Genomic DNA, 23,524 nt, shown 5'->3' on the forward strand with positions numbered 1-23,524 from the left:
CTGGCTCTAGCTGGTTGATGTGTACGCGTGTGCTCTCTCTCTCGCTCTTGCAGGTTAGTTTTCATGGAGAACTGTCTAATAGAGGACTAGGAAAATAATTCCTGTAAGGGAATTTCATGTTCGAAAAAACTTTTCCAAAACCTATACGGACACTGGGGGAGTGTATCGAGCACAGAAATAATGTCATACGTACAACTAATTTTCACCATGTTAAGCATTAGAAACCAGCACGTTTAACATTGTAAAGAAGTCAGAATGCATGAAACACTGATGAACCACCCCTTTAACATATTTGCTATTTGATTACTTTGCTATGTATCATTGTGGAATATTGCAATGATATTTTAATACACTAATAACACTATATAGCACTTATTATTCGTAGTTTTTTTAAACATAGCAATAAACCAACATGAGCAAAATAAACAATTGATATTTATATTAACAACATTAACAAATATTTAAAGTGATAGTTCACCTGCAAATACAATTCTTAGGGATGTGACAATTTATCGATGGCGATGTGTCGTCCTTCCCTGTGCGATACTTGAATCGATACGCTGCACCTAATATCGACATTTTAATACATTAATAAAACAAGACACTCTCATATATATTTCCAAGCGTTATTACATTATGGCTCCACTGGCTGGCGCTTAAGACGCAAACGAGGGAAACGTGAACAAACTGGTCTGAAAAAGAGATTAGGATTGCGTGTAAAATAAAATATGCTCCATGCATATATGTAAAAGAACATTAATGTGCTTAGATTTAATGCAAGTTGCTACACTCAAATGTTTTTAGGGTTAATTTTATGTAAGCTGGTAAACACTAAGGTTTAAATAAGTGCCTGTTAAATTTACAAATGTGCCAGTATAAATTTTTTTTATGTTTTAAATGTGTCAGTTAAGAAAGATAAGATTTTAATTTAAGCATAAAATGCTTAATTTACTTGAAATGTTACTCATGTTGGTAATATATTAATTTAACAAATGAAAAGCTTTGTGGACTTGAATAAAGAGACAAATGTTGCAATGAAACCTTTTCATGGCCATTTTGTTTTCATAGTTAGGCAGATATCGTGATGTATCGTTATAGAATTGGCAAACGATACATTGATTATCAAAGTATCGTCACATAATGATATTATCTCTTTAATGCTCTAAAAACTAATTTCTTATCTTTTTCTCATGTTAGCAAATGCATTATGATATGGTTTTATTCATTAACATTAGTTAACATTAAATCAAATATATATTTGTATATACTATTAAGGATGCTGTCTAATATGTAGGAGTATCTATTGACAGAAATGAAATATAATATACATAACTATACACATGACTTCATTATAATAAATATAATAACTTCAGATGTGTGTTCAACTATAACACCTACCAAGTTGCTGCATATAAATACTTATATAATACAAATATCATGCTGGCATAATATAAATCATAGGTCAAACAATAAGCGAAAAATGGTATTGCTGCAACTACATGAGGTATAGTGTTTTTTTTCTCTCTGCAGATGCTTTTGTTTACATTGCTAAATAGATACAGTTAAAAGAGGATATATACAATGTATCAGAGAGTAAAGCGAGATTTTGCAGGATGTATTCAGAAGGATAACCCCCAGAAGGGATACATTTTGGCATCCCGTGGCAATGATCATTGACAGGGCAAAAGTAAAATGTATTTGTTCTGTGAGTCTCCTGAGATAACTGTCAACAGAACTGCCCAGAGCATAACACCAGCCATTACAAAATAGTCACTTTTCTAGCCACTAACTAAACTACAACATGTTTCATTCCCCTGTATAGTTTCTTTAGTTTTAATTTATTGTAACGCTGTCCCTTACGAAGCAAAAGCAAAGTAAGAAGGGGTTGTCATTGTGGTGGATTTGTGAGTGGATCATTTTTAGCTGGACTTACAAATTATGTACAATGTATTATTACAAATTTCTCGTTTTTTAATTGAAAAAGGATGTCAAAAATAAGGAGTACCTGGCAAAATATACTTTTTAATGATATTTTGGATAGATATTTTCCTTCCGCTTTGCAAAGGACAGGCTGAAATGGTTAAGGAATCCCCTTTTTCCATTTTGTAGAAAATCCTTTTTCTTGAACTATACATAACTGTATGTAGAGACAAGCCTCATGGTTTTATTTCATCAAGATATATTGTCAATCGAGAGCCTTGAGGTATAAATCAGATTCCATGTTCTGCATGCCTTGGGACACTTGTTGTTGCACTTTTTTTACTCTTAAAGAATCACTAAATCGATCACAAAAGACATGATCTAATAAAATTGTCACTGACATTATCATGATGCATTGTTAGAAAGCAAATAGTCCATCGGCAATCTCTGAGCCCTCATTGGTACACAGGAGCGGCTCATGTATGCTTCTCCTTTGGGGTTGCAATACAAAGCATGTTAATGTGATTTCTGTAATGTTTTCTGTCAGGGTATACATTTGAGCCCCTCAGTCCAAGCAGCATACCAATATGTTGTTATCTCCAGTTCTGTTATCCACTTGTTTTCCTGTCATATGTCTTAAATGTTCTTGAGCCACAAGAAATCTCACTCGGTTCCTCAGCACGGACACTTTTACTTCAGAGCCTGTCAGGCTGTCCTTGACCTGTGAGGTAGTCAAGTCAAGTCAGCTTTATTTATATAGCGCTTTGTACAATTTTCATTGTTACAAAGCAGCTGTACAAGAAAACATTGACTATAAGTAAAACATAAAAGGTTATGGAAGTCAAAACACAGGTCAAATATCAGACACACTATAAATTCCTATATGCAGTGTTAATTAAATAAGACTATAACATTCTAGCAACCCCCCCCCCCGGCCAGGCAAACAGTGCAAAACAGTATGCAAATGGTGGCGAGGAACCCAAAACTCCATTGGAGGAGAAAAAAAAACTCAGCGGGAAACCAGGCCTAACCTGGAGGTTTCAGTTCCCCTCTGGCAAAAACTGCAGCCTCTGCACAAGCTCGACAGTGCTTGCACAACAAGGCAAAATAAAAAAAGTTAGATTTAAAATTATCATTAATAATCTAAGGCTGAAGTTTTGTAGAGTCGCCACGTCCTTCGTCCAGCTTTATCATCACAGCATTTGTCAGGTCTGGGTATGGATTGCGCCCTGCCCGCTCCGGTAACCTTGGAACAATGAGACAAGACTGGCTGAGAGTAGAGCACTGTTCTGCACTCTTTGATGCAACAAATGCATCAGTTGTTATTGGAAGTGTTCCTGGTTCCGGTTGATCTAACTAGTGCAGCCTAGATCTTTGGAATATATATATTATGATAGTGTAGTGTATGCAAGATTAAAAAGATGCGTCTTTAGTCTAGATTTAAACTGACAGAGTGTGTCTGCCTCCCGGACAGTGCAGGGAAGACTGTTCCAAAGTTTAGGCACTACATATGAAAAAGATCTGCCGCCTGCACTTGATTTTCAAATTCTAGGTATTACCAACTGACCTGACGCCTGAGAGCGTAGTGCACGTGATGGACTGTAATACTTGAGAAGTTCACTCAAGTAGTTAGGAGCTAAACCATGCAGGGCTCAGGGCTAAACCATGTCAGATACTGTAATATTCTCTGGTCCCCTCCCTGCTTACCGTGGTGATGAAATATATAGCAGATTATCATATCTAAATGGCTGGTTGTCTGAGTGGTGCCTGCAGAATGATATTGTTTTTATAAATAACTGGAAGATATTTGAGGACAGACCTGACCTGTTGAAAAGTGACGGTCTCCACCCCTCCTGGGCTGGAGCTTTTCTTCTGTCTAGAAATATGGCACATAGTCTTAATGCTAAAACTTGATTCACTGGGGCCCAGGTCAGGAAGCAGATAGAATGGCATAACCAACGGTCTACTTGCAATCTCACGTCACATAAAACACAAAATGCGATAATACTTTCTCCCAAAAATCATAAAATAGAGACTGTGTCTGTCTCCCGGATTAACAAACATTACATAATGAATAAACCTCTCAAAGGTAATTTAATTAACGTAAAACTAATTAAACATGAACAAAATACAGATATCAACTGTTACGACTCGGATTTCTAAATATTAGATCTCTCTCTAATAAAGCACTTTTTGTTAACGATATGATAACAGATCATACAATAGACATGCTCTGTCTGACAGAAACATGGCTAAAGCCAGATGATTATATTACTTTAAATGAGTCTTGAAAATTTGAATGCCACCTTCTCGGAAACGCTAGACATAGTTGCTTCTCTGCGCTTAAAGAAGATTCAAAATGACAGCCCGACACAATTGAATAATGAACACACTCAGGCTCTAAAGAAAGCGGCACGAAAAATGGAGCGCAACTTTAAGGAAACTATATTTCGTACTGCATGGAAGGATAGTATTAGAAAATATAGGAAAGCCCTGAAAACGTCTCGATCCGCCAACCTTTCATCACTAATAGAAGAAAACCAGCATAACTTTTTATTTGATACAGTGGCTAAATTAACCAAAAATAAATTGTCAGCGACTTCTGATTCTGTATAACAGCATAGCAGTGATGAATTTATGAACTATTTTACAAATATAATATCCAAGATAGAGAAAAAATTATAACTATGCAACCAGAAGGGAAACCCGCTGAACAAACAACTAACTACAGCACCCCAAGGAGAAATTGCGATTATTTTCTACTATAGATCACAATGAACTCTCTAAAATCATTAGATCATCTAAATCAACTACGTGCATGCTAGACGCTATACCTACAAATCAACTGAAAGAGATGCTCCCAGAAATTATAGATCCTCTACTTAGCATTATTAACTCATCTCTGACACTAGGACATGTGCCTAAAGCATAAAAGGTGGCTGTAATAAGGCTCCGAACATACGACCCTGGAGAACTAGTTAACTACCAACCTATTTCAAATCTACCTTTCTTATCTAAAATTCTGGAAAAAGTAGTCTCAACTCAAATATGTTCCGTCCTCCAAAGGAATGAGATTAATTTCCAGTCTGGATTTAGAGCACATCACAGTACAGAGACTACTGTGATTAGAGATACAAATGATCTGCTTATGGCGTCTGATCGAGGTTGTATCTCCTTATTGGTGCTGCTAGATCTTAGTGCTGCATTCGACACCATTGACCACAGCACGCTCCTACATAGACTCGAAAATGATGTCGGTATTAAGGAAATAGCTTTGAAATGGCTTAGATCTTATTTAAGCGACCGTTTTCAATATGAAGTTATAAACAATGAGGTATCACGCAAATCGCAAGTCCAGTACGGTGTACCACAGGGCTCAGTCTTAGGGCCTATGCTCTTCGCATTATAATAAAGCGACACGGAGTAAGCTTTCACTGTTATGTGATGATACGCACCTTTATGTTTCCTCGAAGCCTCATGAAACACAGCAATTCCATCGAATAGTGGAATGCATAGTCGATATAAAAAAGTGGATGAGTAGCAATTTTTTATTACTAAACTCGGACAAAACTGAAGTTTCACTTATTGGACCAGGACCGCCATACGTAACAACCAAGAATACTGCTTAACTTTTGATGGATGTTTCATAAAACCCTCATCTTCAGCAAAGAATCTTGGTGTTTTATTTGATAGTATTCTGTCATTTGAGAACCAGGTCGCCAACACCTGTAAAATTGCGTTTTTCAATCTTAAAAATATATCTAACCTACGTCATATGCTGTCACCATCAGATGTAGAGAAGCTAATTCATGCCTTTATGACATCAAGACTAGATTACTGTAATGCACTATTAGGTTGCCCTGCAGGCCTATTAAAAAAATTCAACTGGTCCAAAATGCGGCAGCTCGAGTTCTTACACGTACAAAAAAGTATGAGCATATTAGCCTGGTTCTGTCAACCTTCCACTGGTTACCTATAAAGCATCGCATTAACTTTGAAATCTTGCTTATTGCCTATAAAGCCCTGCATGGTTTAGCTCCTCACTACTTCAGTGAACTTCTCATGTATTACAGTCCTTCACGTGCACTACGCTCTCAGGCGTCAGGGTCAGTTGGTAATACCTAGAATTTCAAAATCAAGCTTTCTAGAGACACTATTTTTAGTGTCAACCATTTAAAGATTCAAATTTATAATGAGGATCAAACTTCTAATTAAGTGCACTTTTCTTGGTGGATGCACTTGAAAGTAAACTGAAAAATGAAAATGAAATTAAATCCAAAACAGTAAATCCTCTCAAAGACCTTAGATAATTTCAAGTGTAAACTAAATGAATTTGGGCCATGGTAATTGATAAACAGGACCTGGAACACACTGTGAGTTGCTTTTGGATAAATATGTCAGGTAAATGTAACCTTTTACAGTACATTTCTACTAAGCAGCTCTTGGGTAAAGTCAGGACACTAATTCAGGACAGTGCCCAAAGCAGCAAAATGGGAATTAATTTCAATGTAGAAAAAGGTTAAACCAGCACGTAACCATCTTAAACCAGCACAAACCAGCATCAAAACATACAGTATATCCGGAAAGTATTCACAGCGCTTCAATTTTTCCACATTGTCATGTTAAAATGGATTCAATTTTGGATATAATATTTTCCTCGAAATTCTACAAACAATACCCCATAATGACAACGTTGAAGAAATTTGTTTGAAATCTCTGCAAATATATTAATAATAATTCTGGAAAAGCACATGTACTGTACATAAGTATTCACAGCCTTTGCCATGACACTCAAAATTGAGCTCAGGTGCATCCTGTTTCCACTGATCTTCCTTGAGATATTTCTACAACTTCATTGGAGTCCACCTGTGGTAAATTCAGTTGATTGGACATGATTTGGAAAGGCCTGTCTATATAAGGTCCCAGAGTTAACAATGCATGTCAGCCTAATGAGAGAGTACAACAGGTCAGTAGACCTAGATGTAATTCTCAACAGTCAGAATGCTGTGAATGCAAAAAGAAAATGTCAGAAGAAATACTGCTGATCAAGAAAAATGACTTCCTTCCCTTGATTTGCGCAGTGATCAGTAAAGCAACCGAACTTCCTCAGGGAAGGAAAAAGGTAAAATCAATTGTGGATATTGCAAATGACTTTTTACGATTTAGCTCACAAGCTAGTAAAATTCAAGAGATACTGAATTGTAAATACGAGGGTCAAAATAGTGATTAAAAGCCTTATGGTTTTTTCATTCTTCAATGGAATGCCAGAAGCATAATAGCAAATGGTCAAGAACTTAAGAGATGTATACACAATCTGAAAGAAAAACCTGAGTTCATATGCATTCAAGAGACATGCATGGTTAAAACCACACCTTAATTTTGTATTGAAAGGATTTAATAGCATTAGATGTGATAGAGGAACAGGAGGGTGTATGACATTTATTAAATTAGGAATACCGTATATGTTTATTGAATCCAAGGAACATGAATGCGTGGTAACTGAAATATTTAATAAAGGTAGAGGTAATTTTACTATCATTAACTACTATAATCCATGTAAAGCATTAAATAGTGAGGTATTGTTAAGAGAAGCTCACAACAGTTTATGTAGTAAACAGACAGATTCGAATGGTGAGGCAGTGGAAGAAATTATGATGAATGATAGTGTGTATAAATAAAGGTTATGGTACTAGAATTAATGTTTATAAAAATTTAACTTCTTGTATAGACTTAACTTTAGTTGATAGGAACATTGCCAGTAGATGTGAATGGGAAATAGATCAAAGTACAATTATGGGTAGTGATCACTTTCCAATTACATGTGCAGAACAGATTTATATGCCCCAAAGATGGAATTTTTAAATTCGGAGAAATTTGTAGAAGACTGTGAGAATGGGGGAAAGTATATCAATTAATAATGATCAGACAGTTGATGAAATGAATAGTAGTGTCAGTTCTTTTATATTGGCTGCTGCCAGGCAAACAATTCCTGTTAGTCAAAATCAAAAGAGGCAAACCAAAGTCCCATGGTGGAATGATTAATGTTCTGAGGCTATCAAGAACAGGAATAGAGCTTTTAAGAATCTGCGTAAAACATTAAAAATGGAAAATCTTATTAATAATCAAAGGAAGAGGAAATTAGCCAGGAAGGTTATTAAAGGGGTTAAGAGAGAATCATGACAGTTTTGCTCAACAATTGAAAGAGAGATCAACTTAAATCAAGTATGAATGATGATTAAGAAGATGATAGGCAAATTTAAGCCTCCTCAGGTTTCTGTCTTCATTAAAGATGGGAACCATGCAATTTTAGATATGGAAAAAGCCAATATGTTTGCTAGAGCTTTTGTAGACATGCACAAAGGTAGCCACCTGGAGGAACGGTATAAGAAAAGGAAAGAAGAGGTACTGAAAATAAATAAGAATATATTAAATACCTGAGAGTCAAATATGTCTATTATGGATTCTTAAATTAATATGTCAGAACTTAAAAGAGCATTGAATAATACTGCATACTCAGCATAAGGTTGTCCGTCCCTGATGCAATGTTTAGAAAATTGCCTGATGAAATATTGGAGAAAGTTCTTAAGCTGATTTACAAAGTATGGAATGAAGGTAAGTAGTTACCAAGCATATGGAAATGGACGAGAATCCTTCCATTTCCTAAGCCAGGTAAAGACTCAAGTGACCCAGGAAACTATAGGCCTATAGCACTCACTTCACATTTTGGAACATGTGTAGAGGTCTGTTGATTAAATTAGGAAATTTGGGAATTGTAGAGTCGGGTCGGACCAAAAGGTCAACACCTGGGATCGTAAAATGTCAGTTATCACCTTTCTGGTTTGATCAGGGCACATTCCGACACTCTCCCCGAGCTTCAAAGGCATTCTTAGCTAGGCTAATAATTGTGTTCTTGTACACATTATAGGTCAATGTTCTAATGACCCTATAATGTTTCATGTATAAATGTTCCCCTTTTCCTTCTTTAAATGATGGTGTATAGCACAGATATGTTTTTTATACCATACTCATTTTATCTTCGTCTAAAATATTACAGCGCCAAAACTTCCAGGCGACCATAAATGTAAATGACCTATTTAGCCGGACAAAGAAACAGGTTTCCCGCTCAAAATCAGCTCACTACATTAGATCGCCCACTCTGGAGGGGCGTGACGCCCTCAGGGTTAAAACATCTGTGCACGAAATAAATGTTGCTCGTTGCTGTTTCTTCGATCTCTCGAGACCTGCCTTTTTTCCAGCAAGTTTGCTTCGGCTAAGTTCCCTCTTCCTTCGTCAGCCAATCCGGTTCTCAGGGAGAATCCAACGGACTCACCGCTCAATTTAAACGCACCAGGACTTCCATCAGCGTAAACCAGAATTTGTCCGAGCACATCTAAAAGCCAATGCAAGTATCTGATTTATTTCTAAATAGCTGCGCGTAAGCTTTGCCCCTTTTAAATAAGGAGATTGTCCGTGATGGTTTATGCAGATGTGAATTGCTGATGTAATACTGCCACTCTTACTTTGTCTATTACTTGCATGCATGAAACGTAAAAGCAGTACAGAATGAGTGTTTGTCTTAGTGTTTGTCATTGTTTAGTTAGTTGGTTTGTTTCCCCTTTTATGTAGTCAATAAACCCCAATTTGTATGCCACGCTACTCTGTGTTTATTAATCACATCTTAATGTCCCTTGAAACTGCTTGATTTCGTTATAAGACTGAAGTGGTACTGTGTTACAGTAAGAGTATTGTTTTCCAAGGCCAGGAAGGTGATATTTCTTAGAGTTAATATACGATCTGCTGATCACCCGCTGGACGAGTGTATTTTAGTTGTCGCTATTATTGATTCTGCTGCATCAGGTAAAGTGTAAAAGATAGGTATGGTTAATCACCATTAATTATACATATCTTACTGTGGTTAACTTCTTAGTTTCCCGAGATGCACAACATAATTAATGGGAAAATGTTTAATTACATACTTTACTTTCTTTCTCAACGTTCCATCAGGGGCAAAGTTGGTGATGCAGTGTCTGATGAGTTTATTATTGAAAACGGAATCCCTCAGCGGAGTGCTATAAATCTTGTTCAACAAAATGATCAATGACATATATGAAAAACTGGGAGATCGTAACAAAGGCCTATTATATGCAGATGATGCTGTCATTTTGAGAAGGGGACGTAACATTTTATATGTAAATGATAAGATTCAAAAAGGTAATTCATTTTATGAGAATGGTCACTGGGCATAATTGGGGAGTTGACAGGGTGTCTCGGATTAATATATATAAAGCATTGATAAGATCTATTGATTATGGCAGTATAACATATAGCTCAGCATGTAAGACTTCACTCAAGAAAATAAGATCAGTTATTTGTACTGACTCTATGGCAGTATTACAAAGTTTTATAACAGATAATGCAATACGTGAAGATTTGGTAATAGAGGTAAAGCATTTGCTTTTAAATATTATAAACCTTGGACTAGCGATAGGCTACAGTTGTGTTTGATACCAGGCCATTATGGAATTGATGGCAATGGAATTGCTGATAATCTAGCTAAAAAAACTCTGGAATTAGACCAAGTAGAAATTCACATTCCATTGGGTAAAGGAGATGATAAAGCGTTAATTAAATCACAGATTATGCTAAGGTGATAAAATAAATGGCAGTCTGAGAGTAATGCCAGGCACTATCATAGGAACCAGAACTGTGTTGGAGGGAAAAGAACCACCTCATTGGGTCTTAATATGCATGAAGAAGGTATTATAACCAGTAGGGCTGGGGGCAAACGATTATTTATTAAATGATTAATCAGGCGATTATTTTAACGATTAGTCGACTACTCTAACAACAAATTTGTCGATTCATCTATCGATTATTTTGCTACTGCTCGATTAATAAAAACCATAATGTATCAAATAAATACAAAAATATACTTTATTAAACAGTTTAAATATTCTGCTTTACACAAAATAAAATCAATAAAATAATTTAACTTATACAAAATTAAAGGCCAGCCTGTTTAGCAGCTGTGCACTTTGGTGGTGCATTTTAGTTCTCTGTGCATTTTTTTCGTGCTAGGTTAGTAGCTAGCATTCACGTTAGCTAACGTCAGCTACTATAGATGCAGCCGTAAACTAGCTTCCATTCAAGCCAACATTAGATGATAACTAACGTTAGCTAAACACAGCTGTCTAGGCGCCAGTAGCTACCTAGCACGAAAAAAACTGCAGGGAGAGCTAAGATAGTTACCCAGGTAGCAAACAGACGTTGGGCCCACGTCAATATTGGTTGGTTACGTTGGCCCAACCTATCTGACAGAAATACAACGTTGGGCCAACGTTGGTATGGTCAGCTGCAATTGCCCACCACTTCCCTCAAATTATATATATATATATATATATATATTTAGAAAAAAATGTGCATTTATGTAGAAATAATTGAACACACCCCCGGATGAAGATCTAAAAAGCTATGCTTTAAAGCACAATATTTTAATACAATTTAATGTTAAACAAGTTCTACCATCTTTATTGTTTTTAACATGTTGTCTTTTGTCATGTGTTATTAGTCATGTTCGACTTCATGATGACGTCAACATATCGCGAGTCGACAACTTACACGTAGAGATCTAATTTCGAATCGCTCTCGCGGTACATTGACGTCATCATCCTGTCAGCGCCCCATGAAGCCGCACACACGTATCTGTGGGCGCGCGCGCGCCTCCGTCCTCGTGAGTTCGTTACTGTTGTAAATTCTGAGGTAAGTTTTCATTAATTCCTGGTTACCTCATTAAAATAAGTTCACAGTAATGTTCATTTTTTTGTTACTAATTCGATATGACTAAAATATTATAAACTTTAATGTTGACTGTTGGTGTAATCTGGCGCTTTGACTGAGCTTGTGACACAACTGAGCTAATGTAGTGCATATCTTTTATTTGTCTTTATTTTCTTGACAGAGCAGAAGAGAGCACCCCGAGCAGAGTGCCCTGGCCGCGCGTGCATGATTTAGAATTACCGTTATCTTCTAATAGCCTTCTATTCACTTCAGCCGTTAAGATAGCCAGTCCAAGGTAATCTCGATTCAATTTATTGTTTTTATCAATCTGATGTAAATGTAGCCTTATAATTTAGCCAGCATAATTTACATTCAATGTAAGAACAGCTCTACCGTCAGCCTGCTAGATTCTAACAGTTAACGTTAACTAGTATTGTAGCTTTCTTAGTCTAGATTAAACAGAATCGAAGTCAGCTGTAACTTAATAACTGTAATAAACGTTAGTTATTTGTTTGGCAGCATACTAACTGTGTCTGCAAACAACATTTATTCAGACAGAACACTTAAACGTCAGGTAAAGCGGAGGGCTTACAAATATGAAAGGTGAATATGGCTTATTGAATTTTTAATAATGAAAATGTGTTTGAAATGCTTTGAATTGAAATATTCACAGCTTAAATATACAACCATGTTGAATTTCAGCCCATAAAAATGCAAGCCCTAGAAATACAATGCATTACAATGCATTTTCTTTGCCGCTTTTTTGTCACTTTGGTTCCTTGTTGATTTCTTTGACTTTGTTTTACTTTTCTTTGCATTTTTTTGCTGTTTTTTTTGTTACCAATAAATTTCATTTTATAACCAATTCAGTTTGTCTGTTGTTCTGTTTTAATGCAAATCAACAATGAATAGGCCATATCACAATCTTAAAATGTTGTGTTGGGCCAACGTTGGGTGCTGACGTTGGCCCAACGTAATTTTTGTCCGTTGGCCCAACTTTGGCCCAATGTTGTTTTAGTGGTTTTTAAGTTGGCAGAAGGTTGGTAAGGTATTTTTTAGGTTGGCAGAAGGTCTGCTGGCCGTCCAATAACATGGTTGGCCCAACGTTGGCCCAACGGACAAAATTACGTTGGGCCAACGTCAGCACCCAACGTTGGCCCAACACAACAACAAACGTTGGGCCAACGTCTGTTTGCTATCTGGGTAGCTAGAACCACCAAAGTGCGCAGAGCTCAAGCTACTCAACACACTACACTAAAATGTAAGTAATAAGGTTGGCTAAATTAATTTCTTATTGTCTCCTTCGCGAGTGACAATGGGGTGCCTCCGTTTCAAATGCTCCAACATTGCCGTTATGCTGGTGTGGTATGCAAACTCCATTTGGCAAAGAGCCCAAATAACGACACCTTTAAGTTTAAGACTAAATTTAAAGTACTCCCATACCTTCTAAGATTTAGGGCGAGCTGTTTTTTAGACTTTTTTTCTTTCATTGGGGCTTTGTTCGATATTATGTGACGAGGTTGCTGTTCCGTGTCTGTTCATTCTTTTGGTCTCCCACATTTGTGTGGCGAAGCGTCGACGCAAAAATTTGACGTTGACTGAAGCGTCGACGTCATCCACGCATCACTACAGGCCTAATAACCAGATTGAGGTTGGGCCACACAGGCCTTAATTCCACTCTATCCTTAATAGGTAAAAGTAATGGTATATGCTACGAATGTAAAGTCTTTGAGGATGTCACCCATATCCTATTTAAATGTAAGAAATATGACCAACTCAGACAGAAATGGAAATGGACAGGATTGTATTGAGGATCATATCTGGGGAAGGATGCAGAAAAGTTTCTGTAGCATTGAATGTCCCAATGAGCACAGTGATATTATGTGAGGATACATGGAATCCATACATGGAAGTTTGGAACCATCAGGACTCTTCCTATACCTGGCCGCCCGGCCAGCCAAACTGAGTGATTGGGGAAGAAGGGCAGGGAGGTGACAAAGAACCTGATGGTCACTCTGACAGAGCACCAGCATGTCTCTGTGGAGAGAGGAGAACCTTCCAGAAGAACCACAATCTATGCAGCACTCCACCAATCAGGCCTGTATGGCAGAGTGGCCAGACAGAAACCGCTCCTCAGTAAAAGGCACATGACAGCCCTCCTGGAGTTTGCCAAAACTAGGAGAACTGGGAAAGTTCGAGTGAAAGATGAATGCAGCAATGTACAGATACATCCTCGATGAAAACCTGCTCCAGTGCGCTGTGGACCTCAGACTGGGGCAAAGGTTCATCTTCCAACAGAACAATGACCCTAAGCACTCTGTGAATGTCCTTGAGTGGCCCAGCCAGACTTGAACCCGATTGAACATCTGGACTGCTCATACTCCTTCACAACTCATTCCTGGTGGAACATTCTTCCTAATGCGGTACGGTCAACCACATCTCTCACAACCTTCAAAAAACTACTTACAACCCATCTCTTCTGTGAATACTTGACAGACAAATGAGAAAAAAGTACACTCTCTTCTCTCAACAGGTAGTGGTCTGGCTTTTGTTGAAACTAGTAACTTTGTATTGGCACCTATCGTACTATTTCTCTTTTATGACATGTTGCTTATTGCTCCCTGAATTCTTTGCAAGTTGCTTTGGATAAAAGCGTCTGCTAAATGACTAAATGGAGCAATGGACGATGCACGGCCGGAACTTTTCCAGCAAGATTGCATCCTGAAACCAACCTTTCCATCTCTCCAAGCACACACGGATACACATCTCGCACAGAGTCGCAAGTATCCGTTCTATTTATAGAATAGCTGCGTTAAGTTTGTGCCTCTTTGTTAAAGATGATTTTTTTGGTGTTCAGGAATCGCTGTAATTCTCTCACAATCCATCTGTCGCTCTCTAAACATAAAACAAAACATATAACGATCGCAAATACAAACAATACACAACACTACCTCTTTCTGTGTTCCATGTAGAGTAGTTTAATAAACAACCATATATTCACTTGTGATGGGTTTTCTGTGCTCAATGCTCACAATGCAAAGTCCCTTAAACCGTGTTCGATTTATGCTACCTTTGCTCAAATTTCTGTATGGTAAAGTCACGTTACTTATGGCCAATCGATCGTGGAAAGTGCATTCGCTGGACGAATGAATACCAATATTGTTATACTGTACATTACTAATCAGAGCCTGTAAAATATGTATATTTAATCACGGTTATTATACGTATTTTACCTTGAGCTAAACTAATTCCTTGACTGGAACTAATCTTTTAAATAACTCAGTTCATGGATTTGATCTTGATAGATCTGGTGGAGAATTTTATTTGGTGAGCTAAACTTATTATTTTAACATGCAGCTAAAACCGCTAAGTGCACTATACGTACCTAACCAAGCGAATGCTGTTTTTTTTCAACAGGGCTGTGCTAATACCACAATTTCAAAGAGGAAAACACATCCATACAGACTCAAATGCACCTTTATTTTAAATCAAATGTACACTTTTATTTCACTTCAGTGTAGGACATTTCTGGGAGCTGTTTAAGGTTTGATGTTCACATTTACCACATAAGGCACCCGAGAGGATTTACTTTATGATTCGTGCCCATAAAGAGAAGGATTCACCAATTTAGTCACGCCAAGATTACAGCCAAGATCCATAACATTGATTTTGGATGTTATGCTTTTGTCAGGAATGCTTAAGGCCAAATCTACCTCTTAGATCTACAACGCAGACTTTCATGAAAAATCCACTTCAAATTGTCTAACCCGGCAGAGTTCATTCTTAGAAAAATATTGAACAATGACTTATTGAAACACTATTGTTTAGTATTTGTTTGTGTATTTTTTTAGGTCGAAATAGTGTTATTATTTGATACATAATTGCTTGCCATATTTATGCAAATGGCACCAAGTGCAGGTTAACGCGCGGTTTACACGAGACCGTTTTCAAGTGAAAGCACAAAACAATTTATGCTATTTGGCTGTCCGTTTACACGGAAACGGCATTTTAGGGCACTGATAACGCAAACTTTTTAAAACGGGTTTCAAAGTGCAAGTTTTTGAAAACCGCGGCGTTCTCATTTACGTGTAAACCCCTGCAGTACGCAAAAAGAGAACAACATTGTGCGCATGTGTATTAAGTGTGGGGGTGTGGTATGCACGTGTACATCCAAACACAACGAAGGTGAAATAAATACATCAATGGCTAATTACATGGGTTTTTTTGCGCTACTCAATAGTTTGTTAACGCTTCTCCAGCAAAGTGTAGATTTTCTACACCAGTGCTATAACCACCAGCGGAGACCTACAGCAAAATTTTAACACTCATTCACGGCGACAAAGGGTTTTTAAACTGCGCTTTTGGATCAGACCCGGGAGGACGAGGAGATGGTGGAACACCTTTGTCGATGGCGTTGTTGACGAGCTTCAATGGAAGGAAACCTTTAGAATGTCCAAGCTTTTCGCCATCTTGTTTGTTTATGTGTGCACGCTTCTCTTCACTATGAATCTTAACTATGAATGAAGAGAAATTGTCTCTTTAGCGACGGAGGTCCGCCTTCCAATAAACCGTCAATCAATCGTCAGGTACTAGGTTATTTTTTCTTTACGAAGTGATGTCGTAATACAGCGTTTCAGTCATTTTTGCGGATCTGTGTTTTAATAACGGTGTCGTGTGTACGTGAAACTTTTCAAAACTGCAAAAGAAAAACTTTTCCGTTTTTCATTGTGTAAACGTGGCCTAAGTTTTAAGATTGTCTCTAAACTTTTTTTTTCAATATGATCAAATCCTTTTGGGCTGTCTGAATTTACCAATAGGGGAAACCTCATCCGTCCCCGCGCACAGTCGCTATAGCTTTAAGAACAGATCACCCAATATTAAAAATCTTTCCTCATTTATTCCCTGCAATGTCTTTGCTTTCTTCAAAATATTTCTTAAGAAGAAACTCTTACATAAGAGAGTAACCAAACATTAACCCCCATTGACTTCCATTGTATAGACCAGTGGTTTTCAACAAAATATGTGCTCTCCCGGATTCATTTTCGGGGGGCCCCCAGTTTGAGAACCACTGGTACACAAAACCACTGAAACATTTCTTAAAATATATTATTTTGTGTAACACAGAAAGAGACCGGTGCACGCACAGCTGACGCTCGTTATCACTTACGTGACTGGCCTCATGCCTTTCCCCCATGGCTCTGCTCACCACAAGGAACAAAGAGTCATATAGGTTTAGAACAACATGGGGGTGAAAAATTATTTCAGAATTGTATATATTACATGCCATTATACACATGTCTTCAGCAACAGTGGTTTAATGCACTTACAGTTGTCATGGATTTACATTTACAGCACTGATTTTAAATTTCCATCTTTTAGTGCTTTATTTAGTCATTTTATCAAAAAATTCAAACTATATCCGTCATAATTAAAGTTTAATTATGATGGCTATTGTTTTAAAAAAGAATAATAGATTGGTACGGCAAGTCTCCACTGGCCAATTTTGATTTGATTTGCAAAGTGGTTTGTGTGTGAGTTTTGTCCTCCCCTGCAGTTATGTGCACAGTCAATGTTCAAACATGATTATCAGCTCTATTGTTCTGTACAGATGAAGGACTGTACTTACTCGCCTAATTACTGCTTCAATTTAGACACTCATAATTAATTAGCCTCCCATTAAATCAAAGTAAAAACTAATTAACAACAGAGCAACCACACTGAGGATGTACAGGAAAGATAAGCAAAAAATATACAATACTAAAACAAGGCACGTTTTTGTGATCAGAATATGTACTTAAATGTGACATTCCAGCAGCAGCAGCAGAAATATGTGTTGATTTGTGAGTCTCTTCTGAGACCCTGACACAAAGCACACACGGTGTTGCTGACATAATGAAAACCGCTCTGAACACATCCACTCATTCTTCAAAGAAAGTTTTTTTCCAAACCTTATGTCCTACAAGGCCCACGTTTGTGCTATTTCGTGCCAAAAAATGACATAAGGAGCTTATCCTGTTTGTGTTAGGCACGCTCTAAAAGTAATGAATCAGATTATGCACACAAGCTTAGCAAAAACAGATTGTTGCATAGTTCAGTTTCAGGACAGAATTAGAGCAACATTCCCTGGCCCCCTCAGATTTAATAATTACTCCGGCTATATCTGTCAGATTGTAACCAAATCATACCACCGGATGGGTCTTTTTAATTAATCGTTCTGAATCGCAAGAACCACTGGTCTGAATCCTAGACTGATCGAGTTGGTCAAAATATATCTTCCTTGATCATATCCGATTAGGCCACCTACAGTTCACATGGAAACTAGTAGTTCACATGGAAACTAGTAGGCAGCTGCAGGAAAAAGTGAAAAAAAGCCTTTGGTCTCCCTAAAGGGACATTACACCTGCTCCATCCAAAGATTGATGACTTTGACATCGCCTGTCCATTTCGTTCCCACCAAATCCCAGTGAAAAGATGAAAACCCTTATAACAACACTTAATATGAGCTAAAAATAATTATCCATACACAATGAATCAGTGCAAAAGCTCAACAAAAATAATTTGGACAAGAAGTCCACAGTGTAAAGTGTTATAAAAGCACAATGTGGAAAACGCTTTAGTTATTCTCCATTTATTCGTGTTCCAGCCCACCGGAACATGGACGGTTACCAATCCAACCCTGTCTGAAATCATCAGGAAAACGGGTGAAGTGTGAATTCTTTCAATGAACGTCAGTCAGTTTGCCTTAGAAGCTGAGAGTTCAAAACTTGGACATACTGTACTTTATTCAGTTTAGATTTTACATTCGGTTGAACATCAATTGAATATAATCTGTAATTAAACCAGTTCTAGTAATGTGTACATTACCATATAAACATATTTACAGGTTGCTTTCAATTCAATTCAATTTTATTTATATAGTGCTTTTCACAATTTTCATTGTTCCAAAGCAGCTTTACAAGGGAAAAAATGAAAAACACAACAAAGGTAAAACACAGTACATGAATAGTTTAACTTGTTATAAAAATACCTAGTAAATAAAATCTAATGTCAGCAGTCTCCCGGTGGTTTATTTTGCATTAAGTGAATGCTTTGCTGAAAAGATGTGTGTTTAATCTAGATTTAAATTGGGCGAGTGTGTCCGATCCTCGAATAGTATCAGGAAGGCTATTCCAGAGTTTAGGTGCTACGTATGAGAAAGCTCGGCCCCCTATGGTGGATTTAGTTATTCTAGGTATTATCAAAAGTCCTGAGTTTTGAGATCGTAGAGAGCGTGATGGCTTGTATTGTGATAGAAGCTCTGTTAGGTAGGTAGGTAGGAGCTAAACCCTTTAAGGCTTTATAAGTGATTAAAAGAACTTTAAAGTCAATACGATGCTTAATGGGTAGCCAGTGAAGGGTTGATAAAATTGGGGTTATGTGATCGTATTTTCTGGACCTGGTTAGAACTCTGGCAGCTGCATTCTGAACTAACTGGAGTTTACTGGCCAATGTTAAAGAAAGCAATGGTTTTTACTTTTGTTAGGAATAATTATGTTCAACGCAAGCACTTCGAAAGATTTAAATTCATGCTCTGTTCTCTGAGTTACAGTAAGAAAGTTTCTAAATATTGTAGCGACAGCTTTATAAAAAGTTTTTGAGATCTGTTTGTTTAAGTGACCCGAGCGGGCTGCGCATAACACAAGCTCAGCCAATGGAATATCTTTATCATTGAATTGGTTTTGTAGCTGAAAGGCTTTGTAGAAGGATTTTAGAGAATTGATTTTGGTGTAGGCTTAGATTTCAAGAGTCTGGCTGATATTTCACATAGAATTAGAGAGCTGTGGGTGTTGAGTCGTGATGTGCTGCGTGAAAGAGAAAAAGTGAGTGAGAACAGAGGTTGAAAGAGAAACATGCCTCTAAAGGAAAAATAACAAATAAGAGAATTGAATGCAAGTACTACACAAGCTAATTCTCACATCCAAGATTTTACATTTTAAACAAAAAAAAACAGTGGCTGATACAGAACGAAGGCCACGTTTACACAATGAAAAACTGAAACGTTTCCTTTTGCGTTTTTGAAAAGTTTCACATACACACGACAATGTTATCATAACAATCTGGGTTTAAACAGATCCGCAAAAAATCCTAAAACACTGTATTACGCATGCCACGCCAGTAGTTGGTGACATCACTTTGTAAAGAAAAAATACCCTGAGAGTCCCTGATGATTGATTGACAGTTTATTGGAAGGCGGACTTATGTCGCTAAGGAGACCATACAATACAGCGTGCTGCATTTCTCCTCATTTATAGCAGGGCTCTAGTCTAACTTTTTGCACTGGTGCGCCTATTTCTTAGGTGCACCAGCACAAAATTTAGGTGCACCCAAATTTTCGACCGGATCCCATTTAACACCGCAGTTTTATAAGTTCACTTTTTTTTTAATCGCTATCCATATAGGCGATATTGACTTGTTAATGATTAACTAACAATCTGGTCAAAATAAAGTTTTTTATTTGAACTACAATTCAACAAGAAAGGTAACTTACCGAGTATGCTTCACTGAACTGAAATATAAATGTACAACATCTGTGTCTCCGTTGATTAGGAATGCCATGTACGGATGTATTTTTTTCAACGTATCTGCGACTCCTATAAAACGACTCACGCACGCGACATCGTTGCTGTACGTTGGGTTTGCGTTCAAACCGTTTTTCTTCATAATAATTATTTCGGACTTGAACTTAGTGAAGGGAAGTTCTTCTTTTGCAATATTGTAGGCAACGTTAAACTTGATTATCATCTCAGCCTCGTCTGAGGATCTGTTTGCTGCTGCTTGCCGCTGAAAGGCACCGGGGAGAGGGCACACTTGTGCAGTGCATTTATCGCGGCATGTAATGTGTTTTATAGATGCTTTTTCAGCGTTTCAATTCGAAATGTATTAGAACCAGTCACAAATGCACTTTTGCCGGCCATGGTCTTCCCACACTCTTTACAGTAAATGAAGTGCATTATTTCATCAGCTTTACTGTATCTTAGCCAGGGAAACTTGTCAAGCCACTCTCTTCGCAATCTATACACTTTCCCCCTTTTAATTTCAGTCGGCTCGGACTCGATCGTATCTGGCTCATTATGGAATGCCGTCTCCGGACCAATGCTTGACATAACCTGGGAGGTTGATGACTCCGTGTCAGAGCATTGTTTAAGATTATTGCACGGATTCTTATCGAAAAAGTTTTCAATCGTTCTTTTCATCTTTTCTACTAACCTCTGTCGGATTGCACCACACGCGATTTCAAATGTCAACGCACGTACAGAAAAATCCTGACCACGGCCAATCAGAGGGGAGTCCGCCCTACACTATCTCTGATTGGTTTAGACCACGTTATGGGACTTGTGTGACAGGAAGACTTGAGTCGCAGAGACTTTTTTTCTCCGTCGAAACGGCTGGTCGCACCGGTGAGACCTTTTTAAGTCGCAGCATTGAGAAATTAGGTCACATGTGCGCCAAATTAGTCGCACTCTAGAGCCCTGTATAGTTAAGAGAAACTTGCAGAAATATACAAACAAGATGGCGAAAAGTTTGGACATTCAAAAGTTTTCCTTCCATCTTCTTGTCCTCCTGGGTCTGATCCAAAAGCGCTGTTTAAAAATCATTGTCGCCGTGAATGAGTGTTAAGATTTAGCTGTAGATAAATAATTAGTCTCCGCTAGTGGTTATAGCACTGCTGTAGTAAATCTACACTTTGCTGGAGAAGAGTTAACAAACTATTGCGCAGCACAAAAAAACCCATGTAATCCGCCATTGTTGTATTTGTTTCTTCTTCTTCGTTGTGTTTGGGTGTACACCCGCATACCACACCCCCACACCTAATACGCATGTGCGCGATGTCGTTTTCTTATTCTTGCATACTGCAGGGTTTACATGGAAATGAGAACTCCGTGGCTGTCAAAAACTTACACTTTGAAACCCGTTTTCAAAAGTTTGCGTTATCAGTCCCCTAAAACGCTGTTTCTGAGTAAACGGACAGCCAAATCGCATAAATTGTTTTGCGCTTTCACTTGAAAACGCACTCGTGTAAACAGCCCCTAAGATGTCTTCATGTTTTTGCTTCTTTGTAGGAGGAGACAACATTTTTAGGAAATGCGGTTCAGGGCTACTGTAGATGATGAATTCTATGCAAGGGGTATGTAGATAAAAATTGCTCATTCTGAGATGATAAAAACATTACGCTTCATTATGTAAGGTCTTCATACACCTCTGAAAACATAGTTATGGATATTATTTTGCAAACTGGACTTCTAAATAAAACCTCAAAGATTTTAAAACAGGCTCCATTTTCTGCATGTGGAAGTGTGTGAAACACTTTTGGTGTGTACACTTGTTTTGAGATAAACGGCCCCTCCCTCTTTGAGCTTGGTGTCTGTAAGCAATCTCTCTCCTCTCAGGAGCATTGCAGTAAGCTATAAATAAATTTGAAACTGCAGCAAACTACAGGTGCCTTTATGAAATAATTTGCTATCTCAGAAAATCTGTTGTTCTTGCCCCTGCAGCCACGAAAATGAAAACGCAAAAAATATATTTGTTTGCATTTTAAAATGCTTATGCTTGAAGCAATGACTGGCTTTCTCTGCAGTGCGGGATGAGGTATACATTAAGCTAACTTCAAAAATATTTATTAGTGATGTCATGTTAATAAAACTAATCTGAATCCAACTAAAACAAATCTTGGACACACAAAAGGTAGCTTAAGAGAATAAAATGAAAAATTTTAAAGTAGGCCACCACTGCTGTATCCAGAAATGTAGCACCACAACATTATTATAACACGAGCACTGCAGCAATCTAGAATTCTGATTTGATTAGATACTTTCACAGGCGTATACTGTATGTACAATTTGGTAAATGCAATCAATGTCTTTGCATTACAATATGACATGGGCTTATTAGTTTGCAATTGAGAGATTCTTACCTCGTGGGATAGGTAAAAAGCTGCGATGCCAAGGGGCCAGAAGCAGCAAAGCATGGAGAAAACGCTGAGGCCCAGATGGTCCCTTGGGGGCATCATGAGGAAATTGTCTTCACTCTCTGAATCACTCGAGTACTCACTCTGCACAAAACAAACAAAACACTCAATGAAACAAAATGGCAGTTATAATTTATGGATCTCTCAACTTATAGTGCTAGCTACGCCAAAGCGATGAGTTTGATTCCCAGGAAAAACACAGTTTGGTGAAATGTATAAAAACAATAAAATATAGTAGTCCCGTGTTGTACAGGTATGTTTGTTTGTGCCTTCTGTTCACTTTGATAGTGTTTAATATGTAAAATTCGACAATACATCTTGCAATAATTTTGCCTCCAACAAGATTAACACTTCTACTTTTTAGCAATACTATTTTTCAAAGATTTTCAATGATTTCATAGTGTTACAGTGACTTCAAAGTTACAGTAAAAATTAACTGACATTCCAGTCTACATATTATAGCTTTTAAATAAGCGAAATGCCTGGAAACAACCCGTCCTTGTGCATCCCATTTGTAACGTGTACACCAGCGCATATGCGCGAGAAAAGTGCACTAGTCCACTAGGGGTCAATACACACACAGAAAGTGCGCAGGGTGCCGTTGTTGAAGAAGAACGATACAAAATGTCTCGGTTACGTATGTTACCTCTGTTCCCTGATGGAGGGAACGAGACTTTGTGTCGAACCGACAGATGGGGTTCGCCCCTGAGAACCTATCATCTTCTGACTATTTTGAAAAGGCCAATGAAATTGGCGAATGAAATTTGCTCCGCCCCCGGATATTTACATTTTACATTTAGTTATTTAGCAGACGCTTTTATC

General features: G+C 37.7%; 1 protein-coding gene across 4 annotated transcripts in view; it reads right to left on the reverse strand.

Moving 5' to 3' along the window:
- Window positions 1-23,524, reverse strand: part of syndig1 (synapse differentiation inducing 1) — a 42,810-nt gene that overhangs the window by 3,271 nt on the left and 16,015 nt on the right. For 2 of the 4 annotated variants that reach the window (XM_079473767.1, XM_079473768.1), the window contains one exon: window positions 22,649-22,786. In XM_079473767.1, the coding sequence (XP_079329893.1) occupies window positions 22,649-22,786 (138 nt within the window). Of the gene's footprint in view, window positions 1-1,955; window positions 3,167-22,648; window positions 22,787-23,524 lie in introns of those variants that run through there. The other 2 variants (XM_079473769.1, XM_079473770.1) reach the window with 2 other exon arrangements.

The sequence above is a fragment of the Barbatula barbatula genome, assembly GCF_947034865.1.
Source record: "Barbatula barbatula genome assembly, chromosome: 14".
Lineage (NCBI taxonomy): Eukaryota > Metazoa > Chordata > Actinopteri > Cypriniformes > Nemacheilidae > Barbatula > Barbatula barbatula.